Source organism: Molossus molossus, unplaced genomic scaffold (genome assembly GCF_014108415.1).
Source record: "Molossus molossus isolate mMolMol1 unplaced genomic scaffold, mMolMol1.p scaffold_m16_p_7, whole genome shotgun sequence".
NCBI lineage: Eukaryota > Metazoa > Chordata > Mammalia > Chiroptera > Molossidae > Molossus > Molossus molossus.
Window position 1 is genome coordinate 108,241,891 of NW_023425401.1, and position 24,666 is coordinate 108,266,556.

General features: G+C 52.5%; 2 protein-coding genes across 4 annotated transcripts; one reads left to right on the forward strand and one right to left on the reverse strand.

Moving 5' to 3' along the window:
• Positions 1-98: 98 nt before the first annotated feature.
• RARRES2 (retinoic acid receptor responder 2) lies at positions 99-3,394 on the reverse strand. Its single transcript, XM_036247375.1, has 6 exons — positions 3,317-3,394; positions 2,280-2,475; positions 1,915-2,019; positions 927-1,022; positions 357-484; positions 99-199 (listed from the first exon to the last, which is right to left on the reverse strand). The coding sequence occupies exons 2-5, from the start codon at positions 2,451-2,453 to the stop codon at positions 368-370; spliced, it is 492 nt and encodes a 163-aa protein (XP_036103268.1). The 5' UTR covers positions 2,454-2,475; positions 3,317-3,394; the 3' UTR covers positions 99-199; positions 357-367.
• An 11,051-nt stretch (positions 3,395-14,445) lies between these two features.
• On the forward strand, positions 14,446-21,523 carry REPIN1 (replication initiator 1). 3 transcript variants are annotated; one of them, XM_036246846.1, is made up of 3 exons: positions 14,446-14,712; positions 17,272-17,466; positions 18,809-21,523. In XM_036246846.1, exons 2-3 carry the CDS (start codon positions 17,313-17,315, stop codon positions 20,521-20,523), a joined length of 1,869 nt encoding a protein of 622 aa, XP_036102739.1. In that variant the 5' UTR covers positions 14,446-14,712; positions 17,272-17,312; the 3' UTR covers positions 20,524-21,523. The 3 variants fall into 3 exon arrangements, with proteins under 3 accessions (XP_036102739.1, XP_036102740.1, XP_036102738.1); XM_036246847.1 differs by lacking the exons at positions 14,446-14,712; positions 17,272-17,466 and adding an exon at positions 16,508-16,611; XM_036246845.1 differs by lacking the exon at positions 14,446-14,712 and having other exon boundaries at positions 17,262-17,466.
• The last annotated feature ends 3,143 nt before the right edge of the window (positions 21,524-24,666 follow it).

Genomic DNA, 24,666 nt, shown 5'->3' on the forward strand with positions numbered 1-24,666 from the left:
CTCACCCAAGGCCCTGCCCGTCCGCGAGGGGAGGAGAGCACAGCAAGGACAGGAGAGAACAGCTCCCAGAGCAGTTTTATTAGCTCGGGTAGGGTTGGGTCCGGGTAGGGTCGGGTCCGGTGGGCTTCCCCAGGGCGGGGGGAAGGGACGGCGGACTCACTGGTTACCTCCCACAGCTGTCTGAGAGCAGGACTCCATTCTAGAGCAAAGGAACAAGAAACATTTGGGTGTGAGGGAGGCTGTTTTGGTCCCAGTCCCAGCTTTAGGAGTTCCTCCCCTACACCAGCTCTCTCCCACCCAGCCGCCACCCAGCGCTGTCCCTGCTCCACTGTCCTCTGGCCCTCCTGGCCACCTACCTGTTACGCTCTCAGCCGGAGCCAGGGTGTTGGAGAAAAGCAAATTGTCCTGGGAAGTAGTATCTGTGGGACCCCTCGTGGGCCTGCTGCACCCTGATACACCGGGCCTCCTGCTGCTCCTTGGGCTCCTGCCAGAGCAGCGTGGCTCAGGCCCGGATTGGTGCCTGGGAGGGCTGTCCCTGCTTCTGCCCTGTCCTCCACAGCCCCTGGGGAATACTGCTTCACCCCTTCTTCCCCACGTCACCTCTCCTCATCCTTCTCATGCTCACCCCTCCTCATCCTTCTCAGCCCTCCTCATCCTCACCCCTCCTCATCCTCACCCTCCTCACCCCTCCTCCTCCTCACCCTCACCCTCCTCATCCTCACCCTCCTCATCCTCACCCCTCCTCCTCAGCCTCCTCACCCCTCCTCATCCTCACCCCTCATCCTCACCCTCCTCACCCTCCTCACCCCTTTCCACTCCCTGTCCTTCCTCTCTCCATCCAGGCTTCTGCCTCTCAACTTCCCCTACAGGCCCAGCTTCTGTTCAGCCGCCTCCCCAACCTCTCTGCTTCCTCTGCCCACTCTTACCTGTTGAACCTGTGTCTCTATGGGGCAGTGGACCATCCGGCCCAGGACTTGAGACTCACGGCCCAGCATGATGCAGGCCAGGCATTTCCGCTTCCTCTGGGGAGAAGGGAGGGGCCAGGAGAGGAAAGGGGTGAGGGGAGGCCTGTGGCCTCATGAGGTGGAGGCTGGGAGCTGCCTGCAATGGGGTCCTTCCCCTGCAGGCCCAGAGCAAAGGGACGAGGGTCATGCAGGCAGCTGGTTTCAGGCGCAGCCCGCCCTCGGATTGGGAAATTTCAGGTCAAACTGTCCTGCAGTTTTCACAGCTATGGAACTTGTGTGTGTGTGTGTGTGTGCACGTGCACGTGTGCACACGCGTGCAGGAATCCTCCCCAAGTGGGTTCCCCACCCGACCCCCACCAGATCCAGTCTCATCCATCTATTATATGTATTTGCATTTTCTTATAAGATGTGATTTGAACATAAGGATTCTGGCACAGAAGTCCGGAAAACCACTGGTATAACCCGGTCCCTCCTTTAACAGACGTGAGAACTGAGACCTCCAGAGGACCCACAAAGCCGCAGGGCTGGGTCTGGAACCCAGGTGGCTGCGTTTCCAGCCCAGGGATCTTCCCCCGCAGCAGGCTCTGCCCCCCAGGTGGCTGGTTACAGTCAAGCCCTGTATGGATCAGACTAGGCTGGGCCACGTCCCCCTGGGAGACCCACAGAAAACGGAATTCACCAGGGGGGGGGGGCCAGGCCAGCCCCACGCCATGAGCTTCTGCCAGTGATCTGAAGCCTGGGGAAGGAACTCGGATGAAGTGTCCTTCGTCCCGGTAGCCCACTTCTCCCTCCCGCCTGTTCAGGCCCAGGCCACCCACACTGTCACAACCACAGGCTCCACAGGGATCGTCCAACCTCAGGGCTCCTTGCTGGGTCTCCAGCTGCACCCGATGACACACACCCGACCCGAGCCAGTGCCCATCACACATGTGAGCCTATGTCCACTCACCCCGCCGGGCTTGACCTTGCACTCCGCTCGCTTCCAGTCCTTCTTCCAGCAGCCTGTCTGCTGGAGCGTAAACTCCAGCCTCACAAAGGTCCCCACCTCGGAGGGCTGCCAACAGACAGACAGACGGACAGAGGACGACCAGCAGCCAGTTGAGCGGGCAGAGCAATCTTGGAGGTGACCTGTCCCTCCTTCCCACGGTGAACCAACACATCCAAGCTGGTGGCTGGGGTGGTGGTCTTTCCCCAGAGAGCTGGGTGTTCACAGAACTCAAGCACTTTTGCGCTTGCTTCCTGGGTCTCCCTGGAGTCTCTTGGGGCATACTGGCTCCCAGGTCCCCCCCACCCTCCGCAGGTTGTGCTGCTAACCGTGTCCGTGGCACGGGCCATGCTGGTCTTCTGGAAGGCCCACTGTACACGCGGGTGCTTGTGGAATTCCTCCAGGGCCACCTGCAGGCCCTGGTGCTGGGCTGCTGTGAGCTCGGCCCTGCCCAAGCCCACTGTGCCCAGCCACAGGGCCAACAGGATCAGCATTGGCCACATGACTTCACCTGTCACCCTGGTCCTGCAAGGGGTGTGTGTGATCCTCAGCTCTTCATAACAGCCCGTGGAGCCACCAACCCCTGGCCCTGCGCGGGGTGGGGAGGGTGGAGGGTGGGGGAGGTGGGGGGGCATGTCGGAGGCATGCCTAGCACAGCTCTGGGCAAAGGTGGAGGCACAGGATGTGACCCTTTGCCAAAATTCCCCTGGTATTCCCCGGTCCTCCACTCTTCCCCACTCTGCCTCCCACGGTTCCCTGGGTCCAGCTCGGCCTGGGTTTGGCCCTGTCCTGGGTAGATACTGAGTCTGTGTTTGTCCTTGGCCAACAGCCTGGGAAGCCCTCCTGTGGCCCCTCCCTCCCTCCCACCTTTTCTGCCGCCTTCTCTGTCCCCAATGCCCCAATTGCCCCTTGAGCCCCTCTTGCTGCCCCTCCCTGCCCTGGGCTCCTGGCTCTCAGGTCCCAGCCTCTGCCCCCCAGCCCCCCAAGTATAACTGCAGGGGAAAGACTGGACATAGAAAGGAAACTGAATATTTCTGGAAGGATGTCAATGCTTGGAGAGGCCAGAGCAGGGTGGGAACCAGAAGGTTAACCCTCCCTGCACTGGGGCTGCCTGTTTTTGTGGGCCCAACCCCTAAACCAGAAAGGGGGTCTCGCCTGGGCCCACCCTCGGCCATCTTCCTCAAGCAGACCCTCTCTCCCTCTCCTTTCTTCCTGGGCCCTGCACACCACCGCCCTCCCAGCCCGGGGGGCTGCCTCAAAGCAAGGGCTCCGGACAAGGTGACAATCTGGGGCCCTTGGAGCGGCTCCCTCTGCCTCCCCCCTCCCCCACTCGGCCAGCGGCCCCCCGCCCGCTTTCCCTTCTCACGTCCTCTCCGGGTGCCCTGGGGTCTCTTCTGTCTTCTCCAAGCGACTTTGCCAGCTGTCAGCTTCTTCCTGGCCCCCCTGGCCCGCTCCGCCCTCCCTCCTGGGTGGGCCCTTCTCCTCCCCCTCCCACCTCCTGGCTCCCTCCAGGCCCCAGCGCCGCCCGAAGCCCCGCCCACCCCGCTCGGACCCGCCTCCTGGGCGGACGCCCTCCGGAGCCTTTCCTTTCAGAACCGCCTGCCCCTGGTCCTGCCGCCTGACCCTGACCCTGACCCTGACCCTGCCACTCACCCAGCCAGGGCGGGGAAACAGGGTGTCCAGGGAGCCTGGGGTGAAGTACTTCCAGGAATATACCCTAAGAAGCCTGAAACACCCATCAGGAAGAATATCTGCACCCCTGTGTTGTAGCAGCACTATTTACAATAGCTAAGATCTGCAGACAGCCCAAGTGTCCATCAGTAGACGAGTGGATAAAAAATCTGTGGTACATATACACAATGGAGTACTACGCAGCTGTAAGAAAGAAAGATCTCTTATCCTTTGAGACGACATGGAGGGACCTGGAGAGTATTCTGCTAAATGAAATAAACCAGGCAGAGAAAGACAAGTATCACATGATCTCACTTAGTTGTGGAATCTAATGAACAAAATAAGCTGACGACATGGGAGTAGGGAATAGACTGATGAGTCAGAGAGGAGGGGGCAGGGAGAGATTAACCACAGACTTTATATGCACATATGCATAACCCATGAACACAGACAATAGTGTAGTGGGGGGGGGCAGGAGTGGGGGGATCAATGGGGGAGGAGGGGGGACATCTGTAATACTTTTAACAATAAAGATAAAGTTAAAAAAGAAGAAGCAAATAAGTGGAAACAAGTGAGGCGAGGCCACCTTCCCCTCGCCTGCGGAGAAGGAGCCCAAGCTGCCGGATCCTGGATCTTGGCCTGGACTCTTCTCCCTCCTCTCCTGGGGATGTGGGACTGCCCTGCCCCCACCTCCAGGTAGGGCTGCCCTTTTCTTAGGCCCCTTGGCGTGACCAGTCCTGAGACACTCATTTCAGGACATTCTTCCCAGAAGTACAGCCGTCCTCAAATCAGATGAGACCGAGGAGGACTTCGATCCCTCCCCCGCCCCTCAGTGCCCTACAGCCACAAAGAAGGAAGGAATCTCTTTGAAATGACTCTGGCATCTGACAACCTCTGCCACCAAGTTCAGCCTTGGTCCTGCGTGTCCCATCCTTGATGACAATTGAGTCTTTTGTGGGGTGTTGGGAGCCTGGCCGGATGCTGTGGTGGGATTCACAGAGCCAGTGGGGAGTCAGAAAAACAGTGGCCAGCTGGGACTTTGCCTACCAGTAACCAGGGGGACCCTGTCTCTGCTTCTAGGCCCTGTCCTAACGACCAGACACAGAGGATCTCATCAAACTTCCAACCCTTGGGACCCCTGCATCCTTCTCTGCAGGGTGGGATCGGAAACCCTACCCGAGGGGTTGTCATGAGGAGGAAATGAGGAAGTGTTCCGAAAGTGGCTGTTTGTGTTCTGGGTGCCAAGTGGAGTCAGAGGCTGAGATTGATATTAGCCTGGGGACCTTGACTTTCCCCTCCTGCTTTCATTTGGGCATCGCCCTCAGCCACTGCCCTTCCACAGGGGAAGCCTGTCGCTGCTCTCCAGCAGTGGTGGAGGGTGGGGACACTCCTCCGACGTCCCCAGCCTCACCCCTGTCCCCGTGCATCTGGCGCCGTCTGGTCCAGAGCCTCCTCCTGGTTCAGAGGATGAGTCTGAAGCTCCCACATATCACCCGCCACGTAGGAACGCTGCCCAGTTACCGCCCTGCCTTCCACACCATCTTGTAAAACATGTCCTGTGTCTCATTCTCTGTGGTCTCCTCTCCCATCAGCTTTCTCCTTGCAAATTTAGAGCTTTGTAGCCTTTCACGGTCATTTTAATGGAGGTTTGGAAGGGAGTAGGGACAACCACATTGTATACTCACCTGTGTTTTACCAGAGTCTGTGAGTTACTTAAAAAGAAAAATTCACATGTTGAAGCCTAACCCCCAGTATCTCAGAATGCAACTGTATTTGGAATGATGGACTTAAAGGGGGCAATTAAGATAACACGAGGTCGTCCAGATGGGTCCCAAACCAATATGACTGGTGTCCTCATTGAGGGAGGACATGGGGGAACTCCACCATCAACAGGCCAAGAAGAGAAGAACCAACCCTACTGCACCTTCATCTCATACTTCTGGCTTCCAGAATTGTGAGATAATAACTTTCTGCTGTTTAAGTCACCCAATGTGTGGTCCTTTATAATGGCAGTCCTGGCAGACTCATACACACACAGACACACACACAGACTCACACACAGACACACACACAGACACACACACAGACTCACACACAGACACACACACAGACACACACACAGACTCACACACAGACACACACACAGACACACACACAGACTCACACACAGACATGCCCACACACACACAGACTCACACACAGACACACACACACAGACACACACACAGACACACAGACACACACAGACTCACACACAGACACACACAGACACACACACACAGACTCTCACACACAGACACACACACAGACACACAGACACACACAGACTCACACACAGACACACACACAGACTCACACACAGACACACACACAGACACACACACAGACTCACACACAGACACACACACAGACTCTCACACACAGACACACACACACACAGACTCACACACACACAGACACACACAAATCCTCTCCCAAGACCTGGCGATATGCACTCAATCTGACTATTTGAGAAGCCAAGTTTCTGTCTGTGTGACTCACTAATAAGGTGCTTTGTGAGCAAAAAGAACAAAGTTAGGATGACTTATACCAAGCCAAAAAATTGAGAATAAACCTATAAATCCTATTATTTGTCTTCAAAAAAGATAAGCAATCAGGAAACCATTTTTATTTTTATTTATTTAATTTTTTTTTCCTCACCTGAGGACATTTTTGCATTTATCTTCAGATAGAGTGGGAGGGAGAGAAGGAGGGAGAGAGAGAGAGAAACATCGATGTGAGAGAGACACTCCGAGTGGTTGCCACCCCCACGACCTCAACCGGGGCCAGAGACAAACTGCAACCGAGGTACGTGCCCCTAGTGGGAACTGAACCTGGCACTCTCTGGTCCTCGGGCCAACGCTCTAACCACTTAGCAACCGGCCAGGGCAGGAAGCCATTTTTGATGTTTTAGTGGGTCAGGAAGTGAAACTCGGATTTCAGTCGGCAGATGTGAGGCAGGGTAGTAAGAAGCTGGGGAATTCCTTGACAGGTAGAATAAGGGAAACTGAAACCAAATAAACAGTGCCAAACAATATGAACAATTTACAGTCAGCTAGTGAATCACAAAGTTTTATCTTCCCTGAACCCAGGACACTTAGAAGCAAATGTTTTCCCTTTTCAGAACATCCTGGGACAGAATGTCCTAGGTCGTGGTCCCTCTTCAATGACATCCTTTAAAAATGAAACTAGCCAAGCCAATGTGGCTCAGGGGTTGAGCATCGACCCATGCACCAGGAGGTAGTTGGTTCGATTCCTAGTCAGGGCACATGCCCGGGTTGTGGGCTTGTTCCCTAGTAGGGGATGTGATCGATGTTGATGTTTCTCTCTCATCAATGTTTCTCTCTCTCCCCCTCCCTTCCACTCTCTCTAAAATCAATTTTAAATATATTTAAAAATGAAACTAACTAGAAAATAAACCCTGACCCCTTTATATGCACATTTAAACATTTTTATTGGAGAGAGAGGAAGGGGGGGGAGAGAAACATTGATTGGTTGCCTCCCACAAGCACCCCGACCAGGAGTTGAACCCACAACCTGAGTATGTAACCTGACTGAGAATTGAATCCACCACCTTTTATTGTACAGGATGTTGCTCCAATCCACTGAGCCACACCGACCAGGACTCTATCGCACATTTTGATTCATTAACATGTTGAAGGACACACCTGTTAAGACCCCCCCTGAGACTTCCCCAAGGACTCCAGCCAGCCAAAGGAAGATTAAAAAACCTCACAACAAAGGACCCATGGAGAGCTCTTGCGAGGGCACATTGTTTCTCTGCTGTTTTTCTCCTAAACTCTCAGAGACCCCAGGAGACTTGCAACCAGTGGGCAGCAGCAGCTCATCCCAGGCGTACCCCTGAGCCTGTCTCCAAGGCCCCCTTTTTCTCTGACTTCCCAGTGAGCTCATTTATTTTACTGTGACGTCTATTTCTTAGAGAGTCAAAGCAGCCCCGCCTGGGCTCTCTCCTGTTGCTCCTTCTACCCTCAGCCCTTCCTTTGTGTCACTGTCCCCAGCTTTAATAAACATACTCTCAGAATCACTTGTGTTGTGCAGTCTTTCCTGCACCAAGAACCCACACACTACAGGCTGGCCCGAGGAAGACCCGCTCTGGGCCCAGACCCCATCCGGTGACGGCTGCACCTTAATGATAACATAATATACAATTTACATTTTAAAACTTGTGATTACTCTTTCAGGGAAATTCAAAGGAACTTGCACACTGATTAAGTACATTTAAAAAGTCATTTTCATGAGTGAAAAATATTTTCCCAAATCAAAGTGACCAGGAGGCAAATAACTGAGCTGAAAGTCTAGCAGATCCCATATGAGCTCACCAAACCTCACTCAAGGACCTACCACTAGATGGAGATAGTGAGCATGAGCCGGGTCCTTTAAACGTAGGCGTTCCCTGTTTTTTCAAGTCACAAGGCTGTGGAATTATTTTTCTTACATACTTGTGGTCACCTGTGGTCATTTTTTGATTCCTGGTTTAACCCTAAGAACCTCTCTTAACTCCATCTGACTCACAAATTATGCCAATTTGTTGCAACGGTTTTAGTTTTTTTAATTTTTGTAATACTTATTTTATTAATTTTTTTTTTATTACAGATGTCCCTCCTTTTTCCGCCTTTGACACCCTCCTCCCTGCTCCCCTCGCCTTTACCATACTGTGTACATTGATTATGCATATAACTTCTTTGATTTATCTCTTTCTGCCCCCCCCCCCCCCCTTCCCTCTGAGGTTAGTCAGCCTGTTCCCTACTTCCATGTCTCTGGATCTATTTTATTCATCAGCTTATTTTGTTCATTATATTCCACAAATAAGTGAGATCATGTGATATTTGTCTTTCTCTGATTGGCTTATTTCATGTAGCATAATACTCTCCAGGTCCCTCCATGTCGTCTCAAAGAGTAAGAGATATTTCTTTCTTATAGCTGCATAATACTTCATTATGTATATTGTACCACAGCTTTTTTATCTACTCATTTACTGATGGGCATTGGGCTGTTTCCAGATCTTAGCTATTGTAAATAGTGTTGTTATGAACATAGGCGTGTATATATTCTTCCGATTGGTATTTTAGGCTTCTTAGGATATATTCCACGAAGTGGAATCACTGGGTCAAATGGCAGCTCCATTTTTAATTTTTTGAGGAAACACCATATTGTTTTCCATAGTGGCTGCACCAGTCTGCATTCCCACCAGCAGTGTACTAGAGTCCGCTTTTCTCCACACCCTCGCCAGCACTTGTTGATTGATGATTTGTTGATGGTGGCCATTCTGGTAGGTGTGAGGTGATACTTCATAGTCATTTTAATTTGCATTTCTCTGATGATTAGTGATGTTGAGCATTTCTTCATATGTCTCTTGGCCATTTGTGTGTCCTGTTTGGAGAAATGTGTATTCAGGTCCTCTGAGTTGTATGAGCACTCTATACATTTTGGAAATTAACCCCTTATCTGATATATCATTGGCAAATATATTTTCCCATACAATGGGTTCCCTTTCCATTTTGATGGTTGTCTCTTTTGCTGTGTAGAAGCTTTTTAGTTTGATGTAGTCCTATTCATTAATTATTTCCTTTGTTTCTCTTGCCCTGGGCAATGTTTCAGTGAAAATTCTGCTACATGTGATGTCTGATATTTTGCTGTCTACATTTTCTTCTAGAATTTTTATGGTTTCACAAGTGACATTTAGTCTTTTATCAATTTTGAGTTTATTCTTATGTGTGGTATAAGTTGGTGGTCTAGCTTCATTTTTTGGCATGTAGCTGTACAATTTTTTCAGCACCATTTATTGAAGAGACTGTCTTTACTCTATTGTATGCTCTTGCCACCTTTGTCAAATGTTAATTGAGCATAATGTCTTGGGTCAATTTCTGGGCTCTCTGTTCTGTTCCATTGATCTATATGCCTGTTTTTGTGCCAGTACCAGTCTGTTTTGATTATAATGGCTTTGTAGTATAACCTGAAATCTGGAATTGTAAGTCCCTCCAACTTTGTTCTTCTTTTTCAAGATTTCTATGGCTATTCAGAGTCTTTTTTGGTTCCATATACATTTTTAGAGTATTTGTTCTAGGTCCGTGAAGTATGCTGTTGGTATTTTATTTTATTTATTTGTTAATTCTCACCCAAGGATATTTTTCCATTGATTTTAGATAGAGTGGAAGGGAGGAAGGGGGAGAGAGAGAGAGAGACATTGGCATAAGGGAGACACATCGATTGGCTGCCCCCTGCACAGCCCAACCAGGGCCAGGGATCAAACCGGCAACCCAGGTATGTGTCCTTGATGGGGGTGGGGGTTGAGGGGGGTGGGTTGAACCTGCAATTCTTTGGTCTGGGGGGCGATGTTCTAACCACAGAGCCAAACTAGCCAGGGCTGCCATTATATTTTAATAGGGATTGCACTGAATCTATAGATTGCTTTGAGTAGTATGGACATTTTAATGATGTTGATTCTTCTAATCTATGAACATGGTTTATGCTTACACTTCTTTATATTTCCCTCTATTTCTTTTTTCAATGTCCTGTAGTTTTCTGAGAACAGGTCTTTTACCTCCTTGGTTAAGTTTATTCCTAGGTATCTTAATTTTTTTGTTGCAATGGTAAATGGGATTTTTTTTTGTTGTTGTTTCTCTTTGTGTGTATTCATTATTGGTGTATAAAAATGCCATAGATTTCTGGATGTTGATTTTGTATCCTGTTACTTTGCCAAATTCATTTATTAAATCTAGTAACTTTTTGGTGGGATCCTTAGGGTTTTCTACGTACAATATCATGTCATCTGTGAATAACGACAGTTTCAAGTCCTCCTTTCCAATTTGGATGCCTTTTATTTTTTCTTCTTGTCTGATTGCTGTGGCTAAGACTTCAAGTACTATGTTGAATAAGAGTGGCACAAGTGGACATCCTTGTCTTGTTCCTGTTCTCAAGGGAAATGCTTTTAGTTTTTGCCCATTGGGTATGAAGTTGACTGTAGGTTTGTCATATATGGCCTTTATTATGTTGAGGTATGATCCTTCTAGTCCCACTTTATCAAAAATAGGTGCTGGATTTTGTCAAATGCTTTTTCAGTGACTATTGATATGATCATATATTTTTTTTCTTTTTTCTTTTTGATGGTGTATCACATTTATTGATTTGTTGCAACAGTTTTATATCCCAGATGCATGTTTGCTAGAACTGAAAACCAGCATAGGCTTGGATAATGAGCCTTCTTCTCAATAGGTGGAAGGAAGACACTAAGGGCAGTTTAGATGCTATCAAATGAAATACCTTTCAAGTTCTTTTAAAAATTGATTTTATTTCATACATTATTTGTTGAATGTAATAATTTAACAGACTCTTTCTATGCAGTCAATGTGATATATTGTTGTAATTTCCAATAACATTCACAAAATAAACCTTTAATACCGTTAAGAGGAAACTTGTGTTTTAAGACAGTGAAGGCTGCCCTGGCCGGTTTGGCTCAGTGGTTGGAGTGTCGGTCCGCAGACCAGACATTGAAGGCTAACCAGTTCTGAGAACTTCTGAGACTTCATTGGCCAACTCCGAAGGCACCAAATTTCACCATGACCCAGATCTGGTCTTGGAACCTGTTAGAAGGCACTTAGTGGAAGCCAGGTTTTACCCTGTGATTCCTCCAAGTCACCGAGTAGTTTTAGTGGAGAGGAGTCTGGGTAGGAACAAGCCAAGGTTAGAAGTGGTGAACACGGACAGACGGCTTCCACAAACAACAGCAGACGCCACTCACAGGAAACGAAACCCTGGAAAATACACCTGCTGCTGCTAACCGGCGAAGTGAGCAGAGATTCTGTTTAGAATTTCCTTGTGTTTCCAAGTCAGTCTTGGCTTTTAGTAGATTTTAAACCAAGAACGGATACACACTGGCTTCTAAATCCGCCTTTTGAATTAAGGTGAAGAAGATACAATCTGATCCCAGTCTGGAGTGGAACAACACATTGTAATAATAGATGGGATTTGACCTTGAAAGGGAGGACACGTAAATTTCTAGGTAAAGTCAAGCACTTTCTTTCCTGGCTGCGACACCAGGAGGATTTGTTCCAGCATTTTCTGGCAATGTCTGGTCTTAAGACCAAATCCAACGTTCCAGAAAAGAGAATGAGTCCTTCATCTGAGGGAGTTATACACTCAAGTCTTCTTTTCTGTTCTTTGTTTCTATTGATCTTTAGAGAAAGAGAGAGAGAAATTCTGATCAGTGTGCCCCGACTGGGGATCGAACCCGCACCCTTTCGATGTACAGGATGGCACTACAACCAACTGAGCCACCCACCCAGGGCTAGTCTCGAGTTTCCTTTTGAATTCCTTGTTCGTTACCTCAGGGGCACACTGATTTGAATTTTTCTATAAGAAAAAGTGGTATTTTCTCTCACTGAAAGTTCTGCTGGGCTCCCAATACCTGCTCAAGCAGTAGTCGAGGGAGAGAGTTTGAGGCCCGGTGGTAAACAGGAGGCCCGGGCTGCTCCCTCAGCAGATGGGCGCCATCTAATGGAGTCTGCCTAACCGAGGGGTGAGCTCTTCCATTTCCTCGCTTGTCTGGTCCACAGACACATATCAAGTACCTACTACGGGCCTGACACCTCTCCGGACGCTGGCTACGTGGTGGGGAGAGGACGGGACAAACCCCTGTCTACGTGGGATGTAGGCTGTGGTAGGTAACTAGACAAAAGCCATCTAAATGAATAAATACCTAAATGATTTCAAGAAGGTGCTATGAAGACCAGTATGACCAAGTAGGAGGGCTTAGAGGTGACGGGGCAGGAGTGGGTGGCGGGCTTGTCCTCATCCTATTCCTTAGATCCTGTGAAACTTCCCTGATATGGCCAAAGGGACTGAACGTGTGATTAAACTAAACTACGCAGTTTGGGATGGGGACAGTATGTTGAAGAAATAGAATTAAAAAACAAGCCCTGGCTGGGTGGCTCAGCTAGTTGGAGTGTCGTCCCTTACACTAAAAGGCTGTGGGTTTGATTCCTGATCAGGGCACATACCTCGTGGTTTCCATCCCCAGTCAGGGTGAATTGGGAGGCAGCCAAACGATGATTTTTCTCTCTCTCTCTTCCTCTCTCTAAAATCAATTAAAAAAACAAAAACAAAAAACCACATCCTCAGGTGAAGATTTAAAAAACACACACAAAATCGCCTGCCCATCCGGAAAAGCTCCTCGCAGAAGTCGGAAGGAAGCGACAGGTTTGCCTTCTTCACTACTGAGCACGCATCGCGCCCGCACGAGGGGCACACGCCAGGCAGCCCGCCAGGAGCTTGCCGAGACAGACAGACGTCTCCCGTCACACACATGTCCCCAGAGAAACTGCCACTCGTCCTCGGGTGAGGGGACTTGGCCATTTGCCACACAGAGTTCTTCCTGGGAGCACCTGGGAACCGGGGTAACCACCTGTGTTTGCTAAGGGCTGGCCCAGAGGAAAACCACACCTCTCATGTCTTAGTGACTGGAGGTAGTTTTGCAGCTTGGAGCCAGGTGTCCACTCAGGTTAGGGTTCCACCCTCCCATGGGGACTGGGAGACAGGGCCTCATCTCCCTTGATACTTACACCTCAAAGCCATGGCTCCCAGGTCCCTGACTTTCAGAAAGAAAGTTTCCCCCTTTTTGCACCAAGGAGAATGCAAGCTTGTCTTTCTTAGTTTTGGTTTGTATTTGCCCTTACAGCTGCCCCGACTTATCTGGATGGGCCCTGGATGTAACCACAAGGGCCCTGCGAGGAGGGAGGCTGAGGGGGATTTAAGCAGGGCAGAGACGGAAGTCAGTGTGACCACGGAGGCAGAGGCTGCCCCGCTGGCTCTGCGGAGGGGAGGCGGCCACGGCGGCCACGGCGGCCACGGCGGCCACGGCGGCCACGGCGGCCACGGCATGCAGCTCCAGAGGCTGTCAAAGGCAGGGAAGCAGCCTCATTAGAGCTTCCAGGGGACACGGACACTTTGGTTTCAGCCCAGTGAAACTGATTGCGGATGTCTGACCTCCGGGAACTGCAAGGGAATCACTGGGTGTTGTCCTCAGCGGCCACGTTTGTGGACATTTGCCACGGCAGCCCCAGGAAAGAGGAGATGAGTACACAGGTGGGAAGAGCATGTTTCGAGGAGAGGATGCTTGGGCTCCAATCTGAATGACGTGACAGACCGACCCTGTAAAGTTCTAGGGGAAGAGCACCCTAGGCAGACAGAACAGCACCTCCAGAGGCCCCGGGGGGGCATGAGTTCCTGCGGCTGGGGCAGTGTCCAGCAGGGCCCCGATGACTGAGCGAGGGAGGCAGGCGCCGTCAGTCCGAATAGAGCCCGAGAGGCTGTGGCAGTGGTTTGCGATGTTTTCAAAATGTGACGTAAGCCACCTGATCTATGTTTAAAAGGGTCAGTGGGGTTCAGGAGACTGGGCTCCCCGGTGGCCGTGCGGGAGCCAGTGGGAGCGGTGGCCGTGGGGGGAGAGGTGAGAAGGGGTGAGTAGGTCTTCACAGCCCTGGTGCCCGCACGGGAAACCTGAGATGTCTACCTGGTTTGCTTTTGACCAATTAGATTCTTTTTCTCTTAGAAAAATGGACTCCTGGAATCAGACATGCCCCAGCAAAGTGTCCGGTGCCGCAGTTTGTGGGGACATTTGACCCCAGTCTAGGGCGGCTCTGATGGAGTCCTCCATCCTCCCAGGCACTCCGCATGTGCTGTGCCTTTAAGGATATTTTTAGAATTGCAGCAGTGGGAGCATGCTGATCTCTTCCTGAAGCGTTTCCACATGACCTAGCAAGACTGCTCTCACCTGAAATGCTAGCGGTGGGCAGTCGGGGCCTTGCTCAGGGCTGGCCTTGGCTGCTGCTCTCCTGGACCCCATGCTGAGAGGGCGAAAGGGATGGAGGGCTGTGTGAGCACCCACAAGCCACCGTGCCGGTGTGAGGCGCTCCAGCAGATGTGGCTTCCATCAAGGTGAGCGGCAGGTGTGTTTCTGCCTGAAAACACGTGGAAGAAGCTCGGTGAGTTTCCCAATCTGCCTTCAGGATGCTGTGTGCTGCAGGAGTTGATCAAGTAAGTTCTGTTAGAATGAAGTTTCCCCCTCTCTGTTCCCTAGTCTCCTCCAGCTTTCCAATAGCCGCCATCCGTTCAGAAACTGTCAACAAGCATTTGGCTTTCTTTCATTTTAAGTTCTAACCCAAGAGAGATCGCCATCGCTAAACCAGGGTTATAAGGCATTGTGGAAACGAAGCCTGGACCATTTCTTCCTGGCTCGTGATCAGGGCAGCACCTGGCACAGTGGCAGATGGTGAACACTGATTAAATATTTGTTGGATGTATGAGCAGGACCTGGAACAGTCTATCTCCACAAGGTTGGTGGAGTCTTCCCTCTTGCAGATACAGGGCTGCTTCTAAACAATACTTGAGGTCTTCCTAGAGGGTTTCTGGAGACATGAGAGATGAATCTATAATGATGTAGAAAACAGAAAAATTTGAACAATTTATTTGTACATTTATGCTGCCATTAACACTCATGTCAGAACATCTAATAAAATGGGGGAAGTTCATAGCAGTGTTATGTGAAAAGGGCAGAATACACCTTTGCAAGGCATTATCCCAATTATGTCCAATATGCATAGATAAGCATAGAAAAAACATGCAGGACACCTACCAAAATATATTTTTTAAACAATATTTTTTCTTTATTTATTTTAGGGGGAGAGAGAGAGAGAGGGAGGGAGAGAGAGATGGAAACATCCATGAGAAAGAACATTGGCCGCCTCCTGCATGCCCCCCAATAGGGATCAGGCCCACAACCTGGGCATGTGCCCTGACCAGGAATCCAACCGGCCACCTCTTGTGCGTGGGTCTACGCTCAACCAGTGAGCCACACCGGCCAGGTCATACCCAAATACTAAATGTAATTTACTCTAGGAGGTAAAGGTATGAGAGATTTTTATATTCTATTTCTTATTTAGGGACTAGGTTTTAAAAGTGTTTAAAAATATTTGTACAATTAAAAACTAGCCTTTGTTGGAAAGCATAAAAGTCCATGAAACTGCAGTAGCCTAGAAAACCCAGAAGTGTTTCCTTTGGGAAGCCAAGGCCACCTGCTAGCGGGTGAGTCACCGGAGCCTGTGCCTCGCACCTGCCTCCGCACTCGCCAACCGGCTGCCACGCGTCTCCAAGCCAAATGCCCCAGAGCGAGAATGGCCCCACGCCCCGCGGCCACGGATGCCGTAACTTCACTCCTCGCTAATTTCTGAAACAGAGGGGATTTTCAAAGGTCGCGCAATCAGGCCTACCCTGTTTCTACTTCTAACCAGGAGCCAGGCTCTCAGGGCGGGCGCGCCGCCGCTGGCCAGTCAATGTCAGCGCAACTCAGACTCCACCTGAGATTTCGGAGCGCGGCCAAGGTCAAGGTGGCCAAAGAGTGGAGGGCACAGCCAGGGGACAGCCCGGGGGAGGGAGCACCCCCTCGAAAGGTTCGAGCGAGCTTGGAGCCTTTAGGAAGCCCACAAGGCCGGGTCTGGCGGAGTGACAAGTCTGGCCACATGGTCGCCCAGGGACGCGTGTCCTCCATAGGGACAAAGGGGTCAGGAAACTTGAGCCAGGCCTGTTCCGGAAAAGCCAGGCTATGGTTGCCACGGCAACGGAGTCAGACCCTTGGCTGCCTCGCTCAACCCGGCCCGCGAGGGGGCGCTACGGGCAGCGAGGGACGCTGTTCTGCGGGCACTGCTGCCCGGCCCGCCCCGCCCTCCGGCCTCGGCTGCCGGCCGGAGCCGGCGACTGACCCTCGGCAGCTTCTGTAGTCACGTGGTGCTGGGAACCGGCGGGGGGGCTGGGCACAGGCCTGGCAGTGGTGAACTCGAACCTGCTGCTGTCGCCTCGGTGGGGTGGGGAGCGCGGCCGCTGGCGCCGGCTTTCGGCCTCATGGACGCGCAACGCGCCTCCGCGCACCCCTCCGGAGAGGTTCGTCCTGGGCAGGGTGTAGGATTCCACGCGGGACCTGGCGGGGCGGTCCAACCTGCCGGGCGTGTGACCGTGTGCGCACTGTGTGGGGGGCACAAGCAGACCCAAGTGGGGGGAGAGCCTGCGCACCTGCGCACAGGCTCCCTGAGGTGCTTTTTGCGCTGCGACCCGAAAGGGCCCACTAGGGGAGCGTGGAGCCCTGCGTCCACGAACGGGGACTGGAGGGAAGGGACAAGCGTGGATACAAAAGGGGGGGTGTGGGGTCTCCACGGCCCTTTGCCATCCAGGACATGCAAGGGGCTTCTAACCGAGTCCTGGTCACACTAGCTGGCCTGCGCAGTCCCCTGGGAAACGGGCCTGGCATTCCTGTTGGGGGGAGGGTGGGGGGAGGGGAGCCAGCAGGGATTCCAGAGTTGCTGCCATAGCATGGAGCAATTCGTGCTGTGACCTTACCAGTGGAGGAAGTGACCCCCAAACGCAGCTGTGTGCTTTCTTGGTGCAGGGGATATATTTATTTATCAATGTAATATCCATTAAGGTCACTCTGCCCGCTGGGTGTGGGGCTTGGGTGGGGGAGGGGTTGTGCCTGGCGAGGACACAAAGATGACTGCCCTGGCGGAGCTCAGAGCCTCATGCTTGTTTTCTCTCCCCTCCCCACAGGTAAGGCTGGCCTCTCTGCAGCCAGAGGCCTGAGCTCTGCCATGGGGGTAGGGGTGTCATTACTCCTGCAGTTTTCTCTGACATCTGGGGGCTACCAGAGCGTGGGCCGAAGCAGGCGCTACCGCAGAAGTATCCCCAGGAGCATCCCCAGCAGAAGCTGGAAAAAGCCTCATCTCCAGCTCCACGGCCTTCAGGGTAGAGTCTGGCCTTCTTTGTTGGGTTCCCAATCCATTCCACAGCCCCAGAGCTCAGGCCTCCCCGTGCCCGGAGGGAAGGTGCCTGTGGGGGAAGGATCCCCTTCTCAGATCCTGGAGCCTTCTCTGTGCTCAGTCTGGCCTGTGGGGAATGAGTCATGTCTGTGCTCCTCAGAGGAGTGCAGACTCTAGGGAATTTCGGAGGATGTGTCTGGAGCTTTTGAACAGGGAGTGAGGGTCCTGTAGGAGTCTCACTGCCACCTCGCTCTTTAATGGGCATCGGAGGCTCTCCTGCAGGAATCTGGGCTCCCTGGTGCTTTGGAGTTGCTGAATGCGGGACGGGGTTGGGGCAGGACCAGACGGGACAGACATAATCTCTTGTTTCCTCCCCTTCTCTTGCCCCAGTAATCCCTTCCAGTCCAAGGGAGGCATTGCCAGGGCCTTGGACTGGGACGGCAGCAGGCTGTGGGTGTTCCTTGGATTTGGGAGAACTTTCCTTCCTGCGATGTCCTAATCATATGTGTGGGGTGGAGGGGGCCAGGTGGGCAGAATGTGGGCACTATCTGGACAGGTGGTGGCCTGGCATTGTGCTGGGAGTGTCATCCAGCTCCCCTCTGCCCCCTCCCAGTGGGGCTGTTCTCACTCGCCTCCCTGGCTTTAACCTGAGAGACTGTGTTGGGGAAAAGCCAAAAAAGCCTCCCTGTGCTGTGATTAATACGGGGAGAAGATAATCGAAGTGGAAGGCTATAGAGATTTCTGTGAGAGCTTTACAAACCCAGGTTTGAAGAGGAAAGAACAGTGACCTGGGAGTTTAGACCTGTCCCCTGGTCCTGGATCTGTTGTTGATTTACAGTGTCCCCTCGGGCGAGTCCTATCACCTTTTATACCTCATAGTTGCCTTATCTATCAAACAGGGAACTTCATGTTTGCTCATCCAGCCTCAGAGTTGCCCTGAAGCTCAGTTGTGGCAACAGGAAATAGCAGGGACAGGAGAGGGCAGCAGGCCACACTTGGAACAAGGATGAAGCACCACAGGGAGAGGTGACGCGCTTTCTGGCGAGGCAGGAATGTTCATGCTGCCAATACTGGAGTGTTTACTCCATGCCAGACACATGGTGGCCCAGAGGGGGATTCCAAGAAGTGTCAGGGTCAATAAAGACTTGAGAAATATACTTGAAATGTGTCTAAAAGGCCAAGGTTGAACTAATATAGAAGAGTAGCCTGGATTTAAAGGCTCTAGGAATCCAGAGGGGCGAGCTCCCCCCTGGGCTGGGGGTGGCAAGGGAGGAATGGGGGCAGGGTGAGTGAACCTCTAGCTGACTGTGCTTTTCTACCCACAACAGAGGAAGGACCAATGCTGGAACGACGCTGCAGGGGCCCCCTGGCTGTGGGCCCGGCCCAGCCCCAGCTCCATTCTGGGCCCTCCCAGGAGCCGCCCCAGACCCTAGAGAAGGAACCCCATGGGCTGAGGTTACAAGGCACCTCCGTGGCCCAGTTGGGCAGCCAAGTGCCAGGTCGGGTTCATCGCTGTGCCCACTGTCGAAGGCACTTTCCTGGCTGGGTGGCTCTGTGGCTTCATGCCCGACACTGCCAGGCCCGCCTGCCCCTGGCCTGCCCGGAATGTGGCCGACGCTTCCGGCATGCCCCCTTCTTGGCACTGCACTGCCAGGTCCATGCCGCTGCCACCCCAGACCTGGGCTTTGCTTGCCACCTCTGCGGGCAGAGCTTCCGAGGCTGGGTGGCCCTGGTTCTGCATCTGCGGGCCCACTCAGCTGCCAAGCGGCCCATCGCCTGCCCGGAATGTGAGAGACGCTTCTGGCGACAAAAGCAGCTTCGAGTGCATGTGCAGAGGTGCCACCCCCCTGCCCCCGAGGCCCGGCCCTTCATATGCGGCAACTGCGGCCGGAGTTTTGCCCAGTGGGACCAGCTGGTTGCTCACAAGCGGGTGCATGTAGCGGAGGCCCTGGAGGAGGCAGCGGCCAAGGCGCTCGGGCCCCGGCCCAGGGGCCGCCCGGCAGTGACCGCCCCCCGGCCCGGTGGAGACGCCGTTGACCGGCCCTTCCAGTGTGCCTGCTGTGGCAAGCGCTTCCGGCACAAACCCAACCTGATCGCCCACCGCCGCGTGCACACGGGCGAGCGGCCCCACCAGTGCCCCGAGTGCGGGAAGCGCTTCACCAACAAGCCCTACCTGACCTCGCACCGGCGCATCCACACGGGCGAGAAGCCCTACCCGTGCACCGAGTGCGGGCGCCGCTTCCGCCACAAACCCAACCTCCTGTCCCACAGCAAGATCCACAAGCGATCCGAAGGGTCCGCCCAGAGCGCCCCCGGCTCGCGGAGCCCGCAGCTTTCCGCCGGCCCTCCGGAGCCCTCGGCAGAGCCCACCCCAGAGGCGCCGCTGAGGCCCGCCCCGGAGCCCGCCCCGGCGCCCCTGCGGGAGGCCCCCCGCGACCAGGCGGCAGCGCCCCCCTCGCTCCACAGCTGCGAGGACTGCGGCCGCAGCTTCCGGCTGGAGCGCTTCCTGCGCGCCCACCAGCGCCAGCACACCGCCGAGCGGCCCTTCGCCTGCACCGAGTGTGGGAAGAACTTCGGCAAGAAGACCCACCTGGTGGCCCACTCGCGGGTCCACTCGGGGGAGCGGCCCTTCGCCTGCGAGGAGTGCGGGCGCCGCTTCTCCCAGGGCAGCCACCTGGCAGCCCACCGGCGCGACCACGCGCCCGAGCGGCCCTTCGTCTGCCCGGACTGCGGCAAGGCCTTCCGCCACAAGCCCTACCTGGCCGCCCACCGGCGCATCCACACCGGCGAGAAGCCCTACGTCTGCCCCGACTGCGGCAAGGCCTTCAGCCAGAAGTCCAACCTGGTGTCCCATCGGCGCATCCACACGGGCGAGCGCCCCTACGCCTGCCCCGACTGCGACAGGAGCTTCAGCCAGAAGTCCAATCTCATCACCCACCGCAAGAGCCACATCCGGGACGGCGCCTTCTGCTGCGCCATCTGTGGCCAGACCTTTGACGACGAGGAGAAGCTTCTGGCCCATCAGAAGAAGCACGACGTCTGAGGGCAGAAGCGTCCTTCATGCGGGAGCAGCGCAGTGGGGCTGGGGGCCTGTGCTGCTGCTGGTAGTGTAGCAAGGGCTGGAGAGGCAGGGAGTGCGCCCCCGTGACAGCGAGGTCGGCCTCTGCACCCAGGCAGAGCGCAGGGACCGGCCTCCAGCTGGTGTTTGCTAAGGTTCCGTCCTGCCTGTCCTGTGCCCTGGAAATGTAGCAATAGCACCTGTACCCACCCCTTAGTGTCTGTCCTCCGCTGGAGGGTCCACCGGTGGGCAGGATGACCCTTCTCTGGTGTTAACGCCTTAATGTCCCTGTCTTTTATTATGAGCTCCTTCAGCTAATTTTTGGAAGTAGGCGTGGTACAGTCCCCTAGTAAAGAGTGCTCCGGAAGCAGAGCCGACCAGTTGGATACACCTGGGAGAACCTGCTGGCCTTGTTAGGCAGCCCTGGAAGGTGAAGCCAAGCTGCTCTGACCTGTCCCAACCCTGTCCCTTCCGCCTGCCCCTGCACTGGCACTCAGACTTGGAGAGACCCATCTACTGTTAGCCTTGGCTTCACCTTCCTCCCTGAAGGTCAGTCCGGGGGTGTCTCCCTACCCATCTGACTTGCTTTATCCACCACCCTCCCTGCACTTAGAGCATCCCCTGGCTGTCAGCAGTCCTGTGTCCAGGCTTTTGTCTGAGCACCCCAACCCTCCTCCTCACCCCCCAGAACCTCACATGTTGTGGAAAGGCCCGCCTCACTGTAACGGAGGGTCAGCTGATGGGGAAGATAGGGGTGAGTTTCCTTTTCAACATTTCTAGTGTTCAGATGCCCAGCCTTCGCTTGAACACTTAGATGACAGGGAGTCCCCACCTCCTGAGGCCCTGGCTCTATTGTAGGATAATTCTAATTGTTAGAAGTTCTTCCTTATAATAAATGAAATCTGCTTTCTTAGAATTTCTACCTACTGGGCCTTGTTCTGTTCTTCGGAACTAAACAGAACCACCACTTACCCTCCTTTTCAAACTAGAGAATAAAGATTTGGTTTTAGAACTGGCGGCTGAGAAGTGTTCCTTTCTCCTGGGGAGCTGTGGCATTAGAGGGGGGAGCAGCACCCTCTGTTCTGAGGAAGGGGGTGCTGTGTGGGGAGGGGGGTTGGTAACAGGCCACGTGCCCCAACTTGAACCTCTCTGTCTCCGCTTCGGTTCTTCCCCGGGGAAGGCCAGGCACATCCAAATAGTGGGGCAAGTTCTCTAGGGGCTCAGCTTCTGTGGGATCAGGTAAGACTTGTTGGATGCCAGTTATGAGGGGAAGTTCTGATTCTATTCTCCCTGGCTGGTCTGCTCCAGTTCCCCACGTCTGTTGCGGGGACACTTCCTGGTGCTGTTTCATGCAAATATAACTGCCTTTTTTATATATACTTTTCCCTCCCTTTATTGATTTTAGAGAGAGATGAAGGGAGAGGAAGACAGAGATAGAAACATCAATGAGAGAGAACATCGATTGGCCGCCTCCTGCATGCCCCCCATGGGGATTGGGCCCACAACCTGGGCATGTGCCCTGACCGGGAATTGAACTGACGACCTCTTGGTGCATGGTTCAATGCTCAACCACTGAGCCATACCGGCCAGGCTGTAACTGCCTATTTTTGACAATAGGCAGTCAATAGGCCCTTTTCCTGCCAGTCTTAGTAATTTCTGCACAGGTCACCGGCACCTGGCATAGTCTTGCATAATAATAACAGCCATGACTTGTTTATGTGAATTGCATCTTGCAAAGAAGTGTTCACATAATCCTCGTGTGGTAAGTACTCTTCTATTACAGATGAACACATTTGTTCAAAGTCATGTCATGTAATTGCCAGAGGTGTCGACTCCTGAAACCTGTGCTTGGACCTCTGTCATGGAGCGTGCTGCTGCTTTTGGTGGAGCTAAGTATTCATTGCTTACTGTGTGCTTGATGTCGGGATGGAAACAGACAGAGGGCTTAGAAAGATAAGCCCCAATCCTTCCCCTTAGGAGGCCTAACTGAGGTGGACATATCTGTGTACACAAACAGTAGAGCAAGGTAGACGAGTGCATGGGGCTCCAGGGGTGCAGGGAGGAAGCAGGTAGCTTCACTGCTTCCTATTGGCTTGTGGCATTATGGGGCCACTTAAAAGTCTGTAGTTGATGACAAATTAGCTTTCAGAGCCTGGGGGCATTGTATCAGGAAAGCCTTACTTAAATATGTCTAGGGAGCTGAGGACTTCAGGGGAAGGGAGGAGTGCTTAATGGGGGTGGGGTGGGGGTGGTATCAGGAAAGTAGGTAGATGTTGGGGTGACGGTCAGGGAGCAGGAGGTAGTTCCTCAGGCATATAGGGTTACTATTAGGGGGAGTGTCAGAGAAAAGGATGAGGGAGAGGGAATCTGATCAGGGGCCTGACTTTTTAAAAAAATCACCTTCAGAGGAAATACCTGGTGTGTGGGGAAGGCAGGTGTTGACGGGTCCTCTACTGCTATGCTGGCCACTGCTTTTGGGTAGAGATGGTGAGGAGAGGACCAAGGGTCAGGGAAAACCGCAGAAGTGGCCTTGAGGGGACTGGTAAGGCAGGAAAGAGCTAACTTGCCCATAGTTCCTGAGTCCCGCAGGGGGCCCAGTGGGTGCCAAGCCCTTGCTCAACATGGCACATGCTGTCCAGAGAGGAACTACCTGGGTTGGATGGTCAGTGCTCTGCTGGCAGGAGCTGCCCTTCTGTCCTAAGGAGTCCTCTTTTCCCTTTTTCTTCTACAATGACAGAAGTATTCAATTCTCATGTCAAAATTAAGCAAGGCAGATATACTTAGATGTATTTTTTATTTATTTATTTATTTTTTGGAATGTGCGCCTAGCGGGAACCGAATCGGGGACTCTCTGGTCCGCAGGCCCATGCTCCAATGGCTGAGCCAAACCAGCCAGGGTGTAGATGTATTTTTTAATGTCCAAGTCTTTCATCCCATCCACGCTGCACCCTCCATAGCGTTTCGCTTTACTCCGTGTCCGGAATTGGAAGGTGGTGTCCTTTCAGAAATGTGTTCTGTGCATTTGGAGATAATGCACATAGAGCCTCCCCCATTTTTACTTTATGGAAATAGGACCCCAGTTCTGCTTCAATCTTTCTACCCTTGAGATAACCTTGGTCATGAAATGTCAACCTGGAGGAAATCTCTCACTCTGTAGAGGAGGAAACAGGACCAGAGAGGGACAGTGGCAGATCTGGAACGGGAGCGCGAATCCACAAGCCTTTGCTAGGTGATGGAGAAAATGAAGAGATGAATAGGACTCTAAAGAGCTGATGGTTTAGTGATGCCTGGCTTCTGCATAGGGTTACTTTACAAATGCTTCTATAGACGACAGAACCAACTTGGGTCCCGCAAAAATCCAGTAAGGTGTGTATGCAACTCTTTAAACTACTAGAATCCCGGTCATTAGTTTCTGTTGTGTGAGGAGGCTAAACAGCAGCTGGGCCCATGGCAAATGCTTCAAGGGCAGCTGCTGACATTAATTAGAATATAGTCCAGTGGCTGAGCAGTGAGGTTTGTAGGAAGTCTCAGAGAGCCCAGCTTCGGTTTGTATGAACCTCCTTTTGTGCGTTTCCTTGAGCCAAAAACTGTCCACAATTTCCGGGAAGCAAAACCTGAATGGATTGAGAATGGCAGTTTGGCACCTTATTTTGTATATTACAATCATGTAGTGAGTTACACGAAATCCATTGGTGATGGATTAGGGAGGCGGGAGAAAGCAAAATGATAGCTTTTTTTTTTTTTTTACCTAGGTGGGTACAGATAGTTAACAGTCAACAATTAACATGATAATAATTACAATGAGGGGATTTGTGTTCTCCACCTTGGTGTATTAGTTGTGCCCCCAGGGGTTTGGAAAAAGGAAATTACCCTGACATTTCAAAGGTAGCTATCAGATGCAAAAAGACAATAGGCTTAATTAAGGTGAAAGTTGTCAGGGGAGATACTGGCCTAGCACAAGGCTACCTGCCTTCAAGTGTTTTTAGTTAAAAAGTTTTAATTTCAGGCCATTCTTTGTGGTTACTTTAGGTCTTTGGGTTTGCAAGGCCGCCACCCAGGCCTTTCCTGAGCTTGTCAGGTTAGCATGTGGCCCCTTTTTGTCCACAACCCAAAGGAACACATTCTTCC